At 46.4% G+C, this 14467-nt stretch overlaps 3 protein-coding genes across 3 annotated transcripts; 1 reads left to right on the forward strand and 2 right to left on the reverse strand.

Annotated features, from left to right (window-relative positions):
• Positions 1–2578: 2578 nt before the first annotated feature.
• On the reverse strand, positions 2579–3673 carry N7533_006455 (transposase; the record flags this gene model as incomplete). The annotated part of the gene is made up of 1 exon (XM_057103105.1): positions 2579–3673. One exon carries the CDS (start codon positions 3671–3673, stop codon positions 2579–2581), a length of 1095 nt encoding a protein of 364 aa, XP_056958062.1.
• Positions 3674–3730: 57 nt separating this feature from the next.
• On the reverse strand, positions 3731–5153 carry N7533_006456 (acyl-CoA desaturase; the record flags this gene model as incomplete). Its single annotated transcript, XM_057103106.1, has 3 exons — positions 3731–4207; positions 4259–4817; positions 4900–5153. 3 exons carry the CDS (start codon positions 5151–5153, stop codon positions 3731–3733), a joined length of 1290 nt encoding a protein of 429 aa, XP_056958063.1.
• A 5468-nt stretch (positions 5154–10621) lies between these two features.
• Positions 10622–10942, forward strand: N7533_006457 (uncharacterized protein; the record flags this gene model as incomplete). The annotated part of the gene is made up of 1 exon (XM_057103107.1): positions 10622–10942. The coding sequence occupies one exon, from the start codon at positions 10622–10624 to the stop codon at positions 10940–10942; it is 321 nt and encodes a 106-aa protein (XP_056958064.1).
• Positions 10943–14467: the final 3525 nt, after the last annotated feature.

Raw genomic sequence — 14467 nt, forward strand, 5'->3', positions numbered from 1 at the left:
CTGCTCACCGATGATGAGCGCATTATTCGGTCGAAGAATGCTCTATCCCCGGATGATGCAAACACCAAGTTACGGATGCGCCTTTGGTTACGTGCTAGCCAAACCGCACACGCGTTCGTTCAGCCTTGATATCTACCACATCGCAGCAGAGTAGATTTCCCCCATCCCATTGTACACTATAGCAGGCAAATACAAGTTATTGTACAGCTTGGCCCTGTTATGTACAAACTTTTTATCAAACTTGCAGGGATCCACTTCTTCTGCACAGCTGATACGCGAATAGAAAAAATACCTACTGGGCCAGCGTGGTTCTCTAGGCTATCTCAAGACTGATCTAGGCCTAGGATGATTGGACTGAGAGGGAATTAGTACGGAGAGCCAGCTCACATGACGTGTACCGTACTGAATCGCCTGTGCTCTTCAGTAGGCCGTCCTGTGACTGATTTCCTCTTGAAAGGATTTTCCCATGAGCCTAACCCTCTTGGAATAAGTCTCTTTCTAAGTGACCCTAGGCCTTGGCCTAAACTAGCTAAAAACGATCTATTGTCATCGTCCTTTGATGTTACTGTACCACTTACAATATGCTCTACCTAGGTTCATCACAGATGCAAAATCAGTCTCTTATTTTTATTCACCGCTGCAAAGACAAGGATGATGACTGACGGCTCTTCCACAAAAGAATAAGCGATCTAATAGTTCACTCCCTATATAAGGGACTTGGCTATGAGACGGGGCTGTGTGAATTGGTCCCGCGCCGTACTATATACTGTACCTACTTGATATTGTGTAGGGGTGATGGATTTTCTTCGATATACGAGGTAGGCAACGAAGAATCCTGTGGTACGGCTGGTAGAGATCTAGAGTCACAATATGGCATGGTGTCTACCTGTATTTAAGAAGGTGTCTATTGCGTGGAGTACGGGTTCATCACTGGTGAGTGAAATATAAAGGAGTCACCTCGTCACCTTACCTTTCGCATTAAAGGGCGGGCTCACATTGATGAATGGTGAGAACCGCCGTCGGTCCTTTTCTGCGTCATCCTCACGACTGTTGACAACATGCGAACAGCCAGAAAATGTTTTCATGTTTCGGATCACCGGGAACAAAATGCAATGTCTCTGAGAGCTGCTTTGAATCAATGATGGAATGTTGAGCCAGTTATCATTGAAGAGTACTTTTTGTTTGAGCCCTCACAATTCAAAAATTTATCCCATTGACGTAAGCTGAATGCTTGGCTGAAATGCTATAAATACCCGAGCGTGTTGGCCCAGCTCCGCACGGGCATGGCAAGACTCAATGGATATCTCTTTCGGATCAATGCCGCCGAGACCGATCAATACGCATGTGGACAAGCAAGAGAAACTGTGGACCACTTTCTCTTTCGATGTCGGAAATGGACCGCACACTGGACAGAAATGCTGCAATGTACCCACACTCACCGAAGTAACATGTCCTTCTTCTTGGGAGGGAAATCACCCTCCGATGATCAAAAGTGGAAGCCGAATTTGGAAGCCGTGCGAGCCTCAATACGATTTGCGATCGCTACGGGCCGACTCGAGGCCACCTAGGCTTGCCGACAAATGGATAGAATACCTCTTCTTACTAACCCCCAAGACCTTGTGACAGACGGTAGACGCGCTTCAATTGCCGAGGATAGGATGTTGAACACTTGGAGAAGCGCCTTCAAGCAAGTCTACTAACCAATACTTACCCACAGGGACCAGCTATGAGATTGGAAACTGAAACGACAAATACGGAAGGAAATACTGTATGGGCTCCAAGGAGACACGGGGTATACCCAAACATGCATGTACTGGTAGATTAGTGATAGTTGCCCTTTCGGCTCAGCCGCCGGGCGTTAATGAATTGTGTGTGTGTGTGTGTGTGTTAGGACAATCCCCGGAGGGCGTCCTGATACGATAAGGATACGAGTGAAGAGTGTGAGATATGCCTGATATGGGTATGATGATATTCAGACTAATCGCTGGTCCTTCTAAGAGGATCCGGCTCCTCCTTTTGAGGGGATCCTCTGTGCGTATGCAAGCAGGTAAGCGAGGTGATGTATCAACAGGCGGCCCCGGTGGTGGATAGGCACCTCCTCCGCATTTCCTATACCTCACTGTACGGTTGGTGTAACAAACAAGTTGATTTCCAATCAAATTGGTTTCTTGTATAGATATCTCGGGATTAATTCCGATGTTCGGCTTGGTTCCTGATCTGCACCAGCCTCGTATGACAACAGAGCTACTCGAGCATCGGTGTAGGCTGAAAGTTTCCTAGCACTCGGATGAGTGGATTGTCCAGTAGTTTCGCACCGAGAAGATACATAAAACTTAAGATGAGCCGAGGGCAGCCAGCTTTTCGCGATTTTTCTCTCGCCAAATCTCAACCTCACTACCACCTCGAATAATACCATCTTGGGCCATAAGTCTGAAGACACCGCCCAATCGGGTAATTCTGCCATATGACCACTCTACATTCAAATATATATATTGCATACAATATGCAATATTATTGCACCAAAATTAGTTACGATATAGATTAATCAATTACAAAATATATGATACAATCTCAATTGCTAAAACCGAGTATAGTAGCCACGTGCCTTACGAGTCTCGCTTACACGCTGAGGCATCGATCTAATTATACTATCATTTTTATTTTGATCTAGCACATCCCAGGCCTCCGATATACACTCCCTAAATAGCTTCCAATCTGCCTCAGATGTACCACAATGTAGTAGATTAGGATACAGCTCATATAATTTACGTTTGAGCATACGCCACACGGGTTCAATAGGGTTAAGATCTGGTGAGCGTGGCGGCCATTCCATAACATGTATAGCATGACGTTCAAACCATCGCTGAGCAACGTAGGAGCGGTGGATTTTAGCGTTATCTTGCTGAAATATAGTTCCAGGTTCATAGTGCTCAATAAATCCTTCTTCAAGTGCTTTTAGGTAGGATTTTGTTGTATAACCACCTCCGTGACCTCGCTGTCCTTCTGAAAAGTCACGCTCCATAATAACAAGTTTTGTACGCCCTCCAAGCCATATTCCAGCCCAAACCATTTGACAAATATCCTTCACATGAACCTTAACTTGTACCATTCCCTGCCGGTAAGCTTCTCCTCTAAGCCGGGTAATATATTGGCCGTTTAAATTAGGGATACGTTGAACGCTGCATTCGTCGGAAAATATGAAGCTTTGTAGTTGGGAATTGTAGCGTTCGGTCCTCCAATTTCGGCAAAATTGGACTCGTTTGCGGGCGTTCTCCCTCGAAATTGGGATACAACGTCTTGCTCGATAGCGCTGGAGGAATTTTGAACGTAGGAATCGCTTGATTGTTGATCGAGATGGATGACTGGGTATACGGGCGCTCAGCTCACTAAGGCTTAGCCAAGGCTCACGGCGTGCAAGTAAACAGGTATATTTGATAGTTGAATACCTATAGACTTTAGGGGCACCTGAACGAGGCAGTGATTTGAGCGTTTGGTGCTCTCGGAATCGTTTGATTGTAGAGTATATTGTTGAGCGTGCGACGTTGAACTCAGCAGCCATTTTAGTAGGCGATACACCACATTCATGAGCGTATATAATAGCTGCGCGGGCCTCAGATGAAAGCTCACCCCCTGGTCTTCGATTGCCACTTATTTCAGTGCCAAACCGACGCATATTGGTGGTGTAGGGGGTAGTTGAAGAAGATGGGTGGGGGGTGACGCGAAAATCGCGCTAAAAAAATAGCGTGGTGTCTTCAGACTTTTGGACCGCCTTTGTACCAGCCCTCATGGTAGAGAGAAGGTTGTGTGCCGCATTGGAGTGCTTATAGATACCGCCGTTAAAAATTGCGGTGGCGTCTTTCCCGATTCCCGAACTAAGTAGCGCTTTCCCACCGGGGTGTTCCTTGATAAAATCCGTCACGTCATAGATCACACCGGCGATAACAATAAGGGCATTGCCAGCCCGACAGCTGGAAACGAAATCGTCCCAGGAAAAGACAGGTAAATGCTCCAAGGGAATACCCCAATCGATCTTGACTCGCATTTGGTCAATTTTCTTTTGCAGTTGCTGAATGCGACCTTTTTCGATCTCGTTGGCGCGGAAACTCTTGAGGTTGGAGGCCAGGCCAATCTGTTTCCATATCCAGATTGACCATTTGGTTGGATCGTATTGCCACCACTCAATGGCGTTGCGGTAGTCTGAAGGGAACTGTCTTCGAGTTAACAACGAGATAGAGAATTGGACATGAAGATTGCTTACCTCATGGTGAAAGTTATGATAGCCTTCGCCAAGTGTGACAAGGGCAGTGATGACATGATCACGAGGAGAGTTCCTATCATCAAATGGCTTGATAATCGTCAATGGTGATGAAGAGGATATGGATCGCGATGACTGTACCTGATCCCCCAGCCAATGAGCAAGAGAATTGACACAGAAGGTCGCCTGCTGGAGGAAAAATAGCCTCAAGATACCAGCGTAGACCAGGCCGCCTTTCCAATCATCCCAGCCTAGCCCAGCGACCACCATTGGGAAAAGCATCCCGAAAACGAGAATTAATCCACCATAGTACTTATGCTGCCACACGACGATGGGGTCTTGGTTCAAGTCAGAGATATCCGTCCGACCACGATCTTTCGGGTTCTGATTCAGCACCATCCACATGAAGTGGGAATACCAAACGCCCTTTCGTACACTGTATGGGTCTTTAACGGTATCGGTCCATCGATGATGTGCTCGATGCTTGCTACTCCACCACCGAATGGAGCCTTGGACGGCACCACCGCTGACGCAGGCAAGAAACATTCTTAATGGCAAGGAACTAGAAGAACGAAAGTTTGGTCAATACTGCCTAGACTGTGACCACTGATGAGAAGGTAAAGATAGATGCAACGAAAGCTTACGCCTCATATGATCGATGTGCCCATAGACGGTGATAGCCGGCAGTAATACCCAAACCAGTCCAAAAGTAAGATATAACAGCCCAAATAGCCGTTGGGAGACGCAGTTGAGTGTAAAATGCAGCGACAAAACCGAAAAATGGAACGATCAGGATTAGAGTAGTATTGACCCATTTGACATGGCGATGCCAATTGTGCAATGTGAAAGGCTGCTCGCTGATGTGCAGCTTCTTGCCATTTAACACGGTGCCTGACATCGTAATGGTGGTACTTCGGACTGCAAGTTACTGGAAAATTAGTAGCCTTGAGAGCTGTCAAACAAAAACACAAGATGTTGAAGGCACTTTATGGAGAAAATAAGTTTATCCAGTCCAGGTTATCGAGCTGTAAGACCATAGTTATAATGACATGCATTATTAAGCCCTCGGTCTCATGAGGAAATGATATGTTGGTTCTCTTCATTGATGCTGGATTCTGTTGGGTCGTTGGGACGAAGGTTGATGCTCGTCATACCTAATCTGGCCGAGTGCATAGCCTTATCTCACGAATAAAAATGGAAATTGAAGAAAAAATTAACAGCTCATTTTGGTCTTCCAAGTCTTTTGGAATTTTACTTGAAGTAGCGAACACGTAGACCGCGAAAACAAGATTGGTAAAATGCTACTGAAGATGACGATGAATGCATTTGCCCGATTTAGCTTGCTCTAAATATAAGCTGCTTGCTGGAGTACTGTGAGGCCTGCCGACAGCTAGAAAGTATAAACAGACCACTGGACGATCGTTTCATGGATTTCCACCTGATCGTAAGTTACCGAATGACAGGAGAATCCCAGCTATAAATTCTCCTTGGCGTGGGAAATTCCTGACCTATATCCTAGATTTAAGGGGTGGATACAGGGGACAACCTCGAAGACAGTGACATCACGAAAGTGAGCTAATCAACTATGCGACCACAAAGAGTAGTCACCCGCGTGAGATATTAAAGCAGCCTCCTGCGTTCGTAATTGTTTGTACACATTCCCTTCAATTGTGGCGAATTAGCACTCGCAAATGGTCTCACCAAGGGCGAGCTTCGACTACCCACCCTAAATGCTCTAATAACTCCTCATGACGGGAACAGGTACCTAAGGAAGTGATTCGTGAAGAACCTCATTACTACCGTCATGGCCTTGTTCCTGGTCATAAAAGCCACGAGAGGGATAAACATTAGGGTCACGGTCATCGCAACGATCATCACTACCCTGATCATAATCGTGATAATCATCATCAAGATGATCACCATGTCCGGTACCTAGCTGAGGGTGCCATAGCGGGAATTTTGGTAGCAGGAATGGTCCATGAACATCGCAAAAGAGAAGGCGAGGAAGTGAGCCATGGCTTGGGACATTTTGCCTGTACTTTAGGTGCCGGCACTCTAGGAGCAGTGGCCGTCAATGAAGCCTCGCGTATACGGCGTCATTACAAATAGCAATACACTTCATTCCCCTTAAATTATACAGTCACGTTGTTCATTTTATTTCAGCAGAGGTAAAACATTAGATCTTATTTGTCAAGCCTTTCAGGGCTAGACCGATGGTCGGGCGAGATATAACATTAGATTTACTACGTGGACAAATAACAACGAGATTTAAGGCGCCAAATGCGTGAATGACCATTTGATAGATTTCTATCAGCACTTGCTTAAAGCGTATGGACTAGTATGCATTCAGGACGAATAAGACCAAGCGGAACCAATTCAGGACAAAATGATTGATTGATTGAATCGAAATAAGCCTGCGATCGAGGGCAGGTTAAAATACCCCCCGTATGTGCGTATACTCGGTGGTTATTTGTCAGCGTATGCTGTGGTAACTTACCACTAGCAAGCGATTGGTTACCCAGGAACCCGTATTTCTTTGTGTTTTGTATGGTAAATTGGTTCAGCCCACAACCTCGGTGTAGTAACTACCGAGTATTTGCACGTACATGGGGTATTTCAACCTGCCCTCGATCGCATGTCCGTCTTTCTAATCAATCGATCCTTTTTATTCTAAATTGATTCCGCTTGATCTCATTCGCCCTGAATGCATACTATTCCATACACCTTTAGCTTGTTCTGATACTTTCTTTCCCAGAGCCCCACTTATATAGCTATAGCCCAAACTCAGATGGAATTGTCCCACAACTATTTCTACTTGTACATCTGGTAGACCGCAAAAGTTACCGTAATGACAGGTCCCTGCAAGGGCTAATCATACTTGTTCAAACTCTCTGTACTGTATATGCGGCATACATCGCATCGCTCTCACGCTTAACAAATTACTGTAAATTACCGTATATTGCCATGAGTAGTAATCTGAAACGTGCAAAAAGAAATGGAAGGAGATCATGCGGATTAAGATTATGCTCTCTTACACTTTCTTCTTTTCCGCTGCCTCTCTCTCAAATTACAAGGTGGCATATGCTCATACACGACTTAACCACAATTTCATCTAATGACTCAACCACCAGGTATTGCTGACATACGCAACACCACTCCTTGGTCAAATTTATCTGACTTTAATAATATTGAAGATAGATCGACCTTGACCGGCAAGGACCAATCACCCGGCGATGAACCCCAATATCAACAGCGTGAAGCGCAGAAATACCGCCGTGCTGTATGTTCTCTAGTTGAAAAGATACAGAACTGCAGCGAGGAGGAGCTCCAAGAGCTATTGATGTCTATCCGAAGCGTGAGTAGTCTGGGTGAGGCCAGACAACAAGCTTTAGATCTCAAATATTATTGATGGACGGCCGAACAGCGCTATAAAGTGGAGGTCTAGAAAGGGCTGCGAAACGATCCTTGAATGTACTCTCATGATTACGACTCCTAGGTTGTAATCTACACCTACGGCGATGAATCTGTTGATAGAGCTATTGTGTTGAGAGAAATCCATGTCGAGAGTGGGTAATCGCGGGGTAGGAGTGTGCAAGAATTTCATGTTGAGTACAGTACTTTAAATAAAGCGCTTGTCCTGGAATTCAAGTTCATTTGCCCAGGGAATCATTAGTTACGGTTTACCACTTACCAATACCAATGCCGGAACTTGCCATTACGCTATATTTGGTGAATCACCAGGAATACGTGAAGAAAAGATGGCGGGGCACTCATTGGCCTAATGCGGTCTAGCGCGGTATGAGTGGGGCACCGGGAAAGAAGACGTGTGTGTGCCGAGCGGGCGCTAGCGGCACCCATCCGCGGGGCCTCCCGAGCCCTTCCAACCAGGAACAGGCGACGGCCGGCGGAACCGTTGAACCCGGAGATCATGTCAAGATTCTTGGCGTCATAATGGATATGAGACTCAAATACAAGGAACACATCGTGAGGGCAGCGTTCAAAGGACGCGAGGCGGCGATGGAGCTTCGGCGGCTTCGGGGCCTATCCCCGGCAACAGCGCGGCAGCTCTTTACAGCGACCGTAGCCCCGGTGGTGGATTATGCCTCCAATGTCTGGATGCACGCTTTCAAAAACAAGGCTATCGGGCCGATCAACCGAGTGCAGAGGGTAGGAGCGCAAGCGATTGTCGGGACATTCCTCACAGTTGCGACCAGCGTAGCGGAGGCGGAGGCTCACATCGCCACGGTGCAACACCGGCTCTGGAGACGAGCTGCGAAGATGTGGACAGACATGCACACCCTGCCAGCAACCAATCCCCTCCGCAGGAGTACTGCTCAGATCCAGAAATTCAGAAGATACCACCGTTCGCCATTGTATCAGGTCGCAGAAACGCTGAAAAGCATCGATATGGAGACACTGGAAACTATCAATCCATTCGCATTGGCACCATGGGAGGAACGCGTGCGGAGCGATAGTCATGATATACCAGAGACACAGACCGAAGCGGGCGGAGTTATGCGAATCGCGGTCAGCAGTTCGGCGCGGAATGAGATGGTAGGATTTGGCGTGGCGATTGAGAAGCAGCCACCTCGGTATCGAAAACCGAGGCTGAAAACTTTCTCTGTCACACTGGGTGCAAGGACCGAGCAGAACCCATACTCTGGGGAGCTGGCAGCAATAGCAGACGCACTGGGCACGCTACGGGGACTGAAACGGTGTAGGGTCACGCTGCTCACGAGCAAAAAAGAGGCAGCACTCACGCTGAAGAATCCTCGACAACAATCGGGCCAGGAACACATCTGCCAAACATACAAGCTGATCAAGAGATTACGGAAGCACGAGAACCGCATCAGCATCTGTTGGGTCCCGACCAGCGAAGGTAATCAACTGCTAGGCCTAGCGAAAGAGCAGGCTCGGGCCGCCACGCAAGAGGATGCTACCCCGCAAGCGCAGGTCCCCCGGAAGAAGTCGACAACACTGAACATCTCACGATCCCAAGCAGTTCCCAAAAATTGCCTGCCAGAGAAATAGGAAAACACTCCAAACGAGTGGATGCAGCACTCCCAGGAAAACATACCCGGCAGTTGTAGGATCGATTATCGTGGAAAGAAGCAAGCGCGCTGGCCCAACTCCGGACTGGAATGGCTAGTCTCAACGGATATCTTTACCGAATCAGCGTCGCAGAGTCAGATCAATGCGCATGTGGACAAGCCAGAGAGACCGTGGAGCACTTCCTCTTTCGATGTCAGCGGTGGACCGCACACCGGACGGAAATGCTGCAATGTACCTACACTCACCGAGGCAACATATCCTTTTTCCTGGGTGGAAAATCGCCTTTAGATGACCAGAACTGGAAGCCGAATTTGGAAGCAGTGCGAGCCACAATACGGTTTGCAATCGCCACGGGCCGACTCGACGCCGCTTAACCGTGTCGACCAACACAGATTAACCCTACCCCAACCTAACCCCCACCAACCACCTTGTGCCAGAGACGGTAGACGCGCTTCAATTGCCGAGGATAGGATGTTGAACACTTGGAGAAGCGCCTTCAAGCAAGTCTACTAACTAAACACTAACTCACAAGGACCCGCTAAGATATTGACATCTGAGATGACATACACTGAAAGATATCTTGTATGGGCTGCAAGGAGATATAGCATTAGAAAAGACGTGTATATTTTAGATCTGCCCTTTCGGTTCAGCCGCCGGGCGTTAATGAATTGTGTGTGTGTGTTGAGTATCGCGGCGGTCAAAGCTTATGGCGTGACTAGCGATGGACGTTTAAATAGATGGGGTTCCCACTTTTGATACACAACTCAACAAGAATACAATGCGATCACTTTTATCTCAACAACTCCTGCATTTGCCCACTTGAAATGATACGATCTGCGCTAGTATGGAGTTCTGCACGATTGAAGTGGACGGCATCTCTAATGAACTGTCTAAGCTTGCTGATTGGTTTAGGTAAAATAAGCGGGCCATCCACGAGCGGTTATGCCTCCTCCATCAGGCAAGAAAGAAATGACTGATCCCGATCGGGACAGGCTGTAGCCTAATCCTGACAATTGCGTCATTGACATGTTCTGTCTACCTGGCTGTGGCAAATATCCATATAGACAGTCTGGATCAGATGCGGATTATGTTGTGTGCTTGCTCACATTTGAATAAAATCTCAGAATGGAACCAGGAGGCAAGAAATCTTGTTCCGTAGTAAGACTTTTCTGTGTCTGATATTCAGCAGAAGTGCTAACCACTTTTTCCAGCCACTCTCTGAATGTGGAAAGAAACACAAGTTCAGCACATATGAAAAGCGGCCTCATGGAGATCTACTTGGGGAACAATCCAAGGTATTTGTGATGCAACTTGATGAAAAGAGTTCTAACTGACAACCAGAAGAATCGCAATTACTTTGATTCCGGTGATCTGGCTCTTTCTGCGGCGCATCAAGTAACCAACGAAGGTGCTATTCAAACTGGAAGAGTCCAGCCCGATCGTGAGAGCATTTCCCATCCTTACTCTACGGTCCCTCACACCAGCAATGTTGATAAGGATGCCAACGAGGACTTGTACAGGAGGAAGAGCTTGAGCCCCGACAGACGAAGTCCGATCTACCAGGGCGCTAGTGTCAAGCATAAGAGCCCCATGAACAAGGAAGATAAGGGCGAGTTGGATGATATCGCACGTTAAGCCTGGTTATCTCACACGTTCAAGTCACTTGCACTTTTCTGATTGAGTTTCTGATTGAGACTGTTGCGTTGAAGTTGAACAAGTAAAGCAGTATCAATTTAGACACGAAGCAGCCGAAAAAGTCCTACCAGTGAAGGTAGCAGAAAATCGCGAAGCGCTTCAAGCGACCGAGGGAGATCGGACGGGATTATGAACGGGTTGGAACCGCCTCGTATGCCAGCAGGGATTCAGGGCGATGGGAGAATAATATTTTTGCCGCACGCTTTCGACAATGGAGGTGTTCTTCTCTATGGTCGAATAATCGCCACCGAGGGGGAGAGTAAAGGAAAGCGTTCGAAAAGTTGGAGAACTGGGAGGGAGTCAGTTGGTGACACAAGTGTTCTTCGCAGGAGAGGGCTGCGTCAACAAACTCTCCCTCACAGCCAATGAGCCCTGTGTTGTAAAAATGTGCTCGTTCAGGCAAGACCCATGGCGCCGCGGATCTCGTCCTGATCCTCTGGCGACAAGCAGGCGCCTCTTCGTGGTGTCAGAGACTAGTATCCGAGTCCTTCAGGGGAAATCGAAGAAACTAAGACTGCTCCAAATATCCATAGAAATCAAGTACCTCCAAGCAGGCTGTCTGTCATACCTTCGATCTCCTTGTAGATGGTCGCTATTCCATTCACGTAATGCACGTAGCCTTCAATCGTTCCCTGAGCTTGGATACTGAGCGCTCACCTCATACAACATAGCATAGTAGATGGAGTCATTGAGCTTGCTGACGTGGTATGTGCCAACGTGGTTCGTTGCCGGTGAATGCAGCTGCCATCCAGAGTTATCAACATCCTTGTGAGGGTTCTGTCCGTTGGCTGGAGTGGTGATGAGTGTGTGGGCTTGGTGAGGCTTGATGGTTACTGATGACGAGGGCGCATGATTCAAGGTCATGGTGTGTTGACGTGAGGCGTTGGGTTGGTTGGGTTGGTTGGGTCGTTAATGATCGTTGCTGCTCGTTGACGGTCGTGGACGCGCAGCGCGCCCGGCGGAGCGGTGAAGTATCCACCGGTGATCAACACCCGCCCTGCGGTAAATTTAATTGGTCGCAAGAATATCACAGCAAATCAACGATCCGGTGGCGGAGCTACCCCCACGAATCAATGACGCTTACGGTCGGCAAATCCATATGGTCGTTCTTTTCACACTTCATGATCTTTTGCTAGCTCTGTAAGTCACAGAGATATTATGTATCATTCAAGGCATAGATAACTTTTTTGTGTGTACTCAAAGTAAAAGAAGGCCAAGAAAATTGCACATCAAAGGCACAGATCGAAGACTCATTTACCGATTTCTTCACATGACTGATTTAACTGATTTAAAGCACATCCTATACTAGCTAGTGTTTAAGGGATGGCCCGTCCTACACATGACCCTGTCTAGTAGTCAGGTCTACGAGTATGAAGGAGCCCTAGGCGATGGCCTATATCATCGGAGACCTCGCTATAGTACTCATTCTTGACGTAATCACAGAGCCTTATACCGACCCCCGCCAACGAATTGATATCTAGCTGTATTAAAGAATCGACATTTTTCATTGCCAGGCATTCGTAGTGATACAAGTCTACTAGACTGCAATATATTACTGATAAATATTCCAAGGCATGAAAAAAATCCCAGACTCTCGGGGTTTTACTGCCAGACCAATAATATCGCCGCTCAAACTGCGGCAGTTAACTCTTAATGAATGCGATCCCTAATGTAGAAGGGAATTTGATGACTGGTTTATTAAAAATGTCAGAAAAATAACATTTACTTAGGGTCAAGAAACAAGTATCATGTTACTGAGAACATGCGACTCTAGACAACGACTTTAGACAGTGTGCATTTCCTAATCTAAATTCATACTTTTCCGAAACCATGGCCTCAGGCTTGCAAATAAGAGAGTTGATTGGAGGGTAATCTATCCGTCACGTTGACAACCAACCTATCCTCTAGTAATGAACCAATTCAGTATCTCCTTCATCTTTGGCAGTGGCAATGCAGCCCACGGATGAGTCGGCGATACTATAGGCTGGATATAGCTGCCATGAACGATGTCTGATATCTGCCGCATTTTCTTTCAATGAATATATAAAAATTAAGTATAAAGATAATTGAGAAACCCTTTCTTTCTTTCTGGTTCTTTTTGCCAATTAGAAGCTACATATCCTTTTCGACAATAGACCGCATTTTCGGTGTATATCGACTGCCTTCGATACTGAGATTATTCGGCAGAAGCCAACTAGCCAAATGACCCCAAGATTCTCTTTACAACAGAACCTTCAATTCGCCGAGTCATATTTCATGGCATCTGAATTGGATAGAAATACGCCAAAGCAGTCAGGTCGCTACCTGGAATCAATGCCAGTCAATATGACCGCGAAATTTTCCTTCCCAGAGAGCCTTACGTTCAACGAACCAAATTCCCCGACTTCTGAATCAGAGAAGAGTTTTTCAGAACGTCCAGATCATTATCTGTCATCTATACCAATCAAAAATACCCCAGACAACCGGACAGATTCTCTTTTCAACTCCTTAGACACAAAATACTGTGAACGGATCTGGTCGGAATTGAGAATGTATGAAGATGGTTTCGATAAGCTACGGGCCATGAAAGCATCTTTGTACCGAAACGACACATGAAACAGCCGAAAAAGCTTTCTGGGGCATCAGTCTGGAGAAATTTAACCACCTATGTATACGGCAATCGCTTATGATGGAGTCTCTTCGGTTGAAATGTCCTTAGAAATATGTAATACCGGTGCGAAATCACTTGTTTTCCTGTTTTCCTGTTTTCCTGCTATCAGTTCTCTTTTCTTTCTATTCTTTCTTCGTTATATCACTATCTAATTTAGTCGACGTTATTTTGGATTTGGAGAAAGGAATGCTTTTTCGCTCTTTTCTTTCTTTCCTTGCCAGCTATTACTAAGTGTTAGATACCATATTGTATTGAAATGCACGAGTAATAAATAAATTTTAAAAAATTTAATCGCTTAGGTCGGCTATAGTCGTGGTTAATTCTGCTCTATAAGCAAAAGCGGCAAGAGGGTGAATACTCAAATATGACAGGGGCACCAAGTATTGCCGGACATTGTCCGGTATGTATGCAAATGCAAATGCATAGGCAGAGGCAGAGAGGCTCAGTCGATTTAACTTACATCTGCTACTTGCAGAAACCACGTTGGTCTGCGCGGCCTGTAGTTCGTATAGGCTCCTGGCCTATACGAACCTACTAGGAGAACCTATCTCGAATCACTTACTGGCGAGAATTTCTCATAATTACCGGGAAAATCTGATAATAAAATTTAATATATAGCGCTAAATTTCTTGATTGTTAAATTAATAATGGTCTTCTCATGTTATGCTCTGACTGCTATCGCAGATGCATCTTGGATGACCTCAGTGCGGAGTCTTATTCGAGCTGTCATGTCTACCCACCCATAGCTGAGGAGGTATGCGTTGATATTGCAGTCTACCAGCGCCTACGAGAGTTTTTTTTTTTCCACCGGTTGC

The sequence above is a fragment of the Penicillium manginii genome (genome assembly GCF_028828005.1).
Source record: "Penicillium manginii strain IBT 31320 chromosome Unknown utg000005l:1.0-5665137.0:1.0-5668048.0, whole genome shotgun sequence".
NCBI lineage: Eukaryota > Fungi > Ascomycota > Eurotiomycetes > Eurotiales > Aspergillaceae > Penicillium > Penicillium manginii.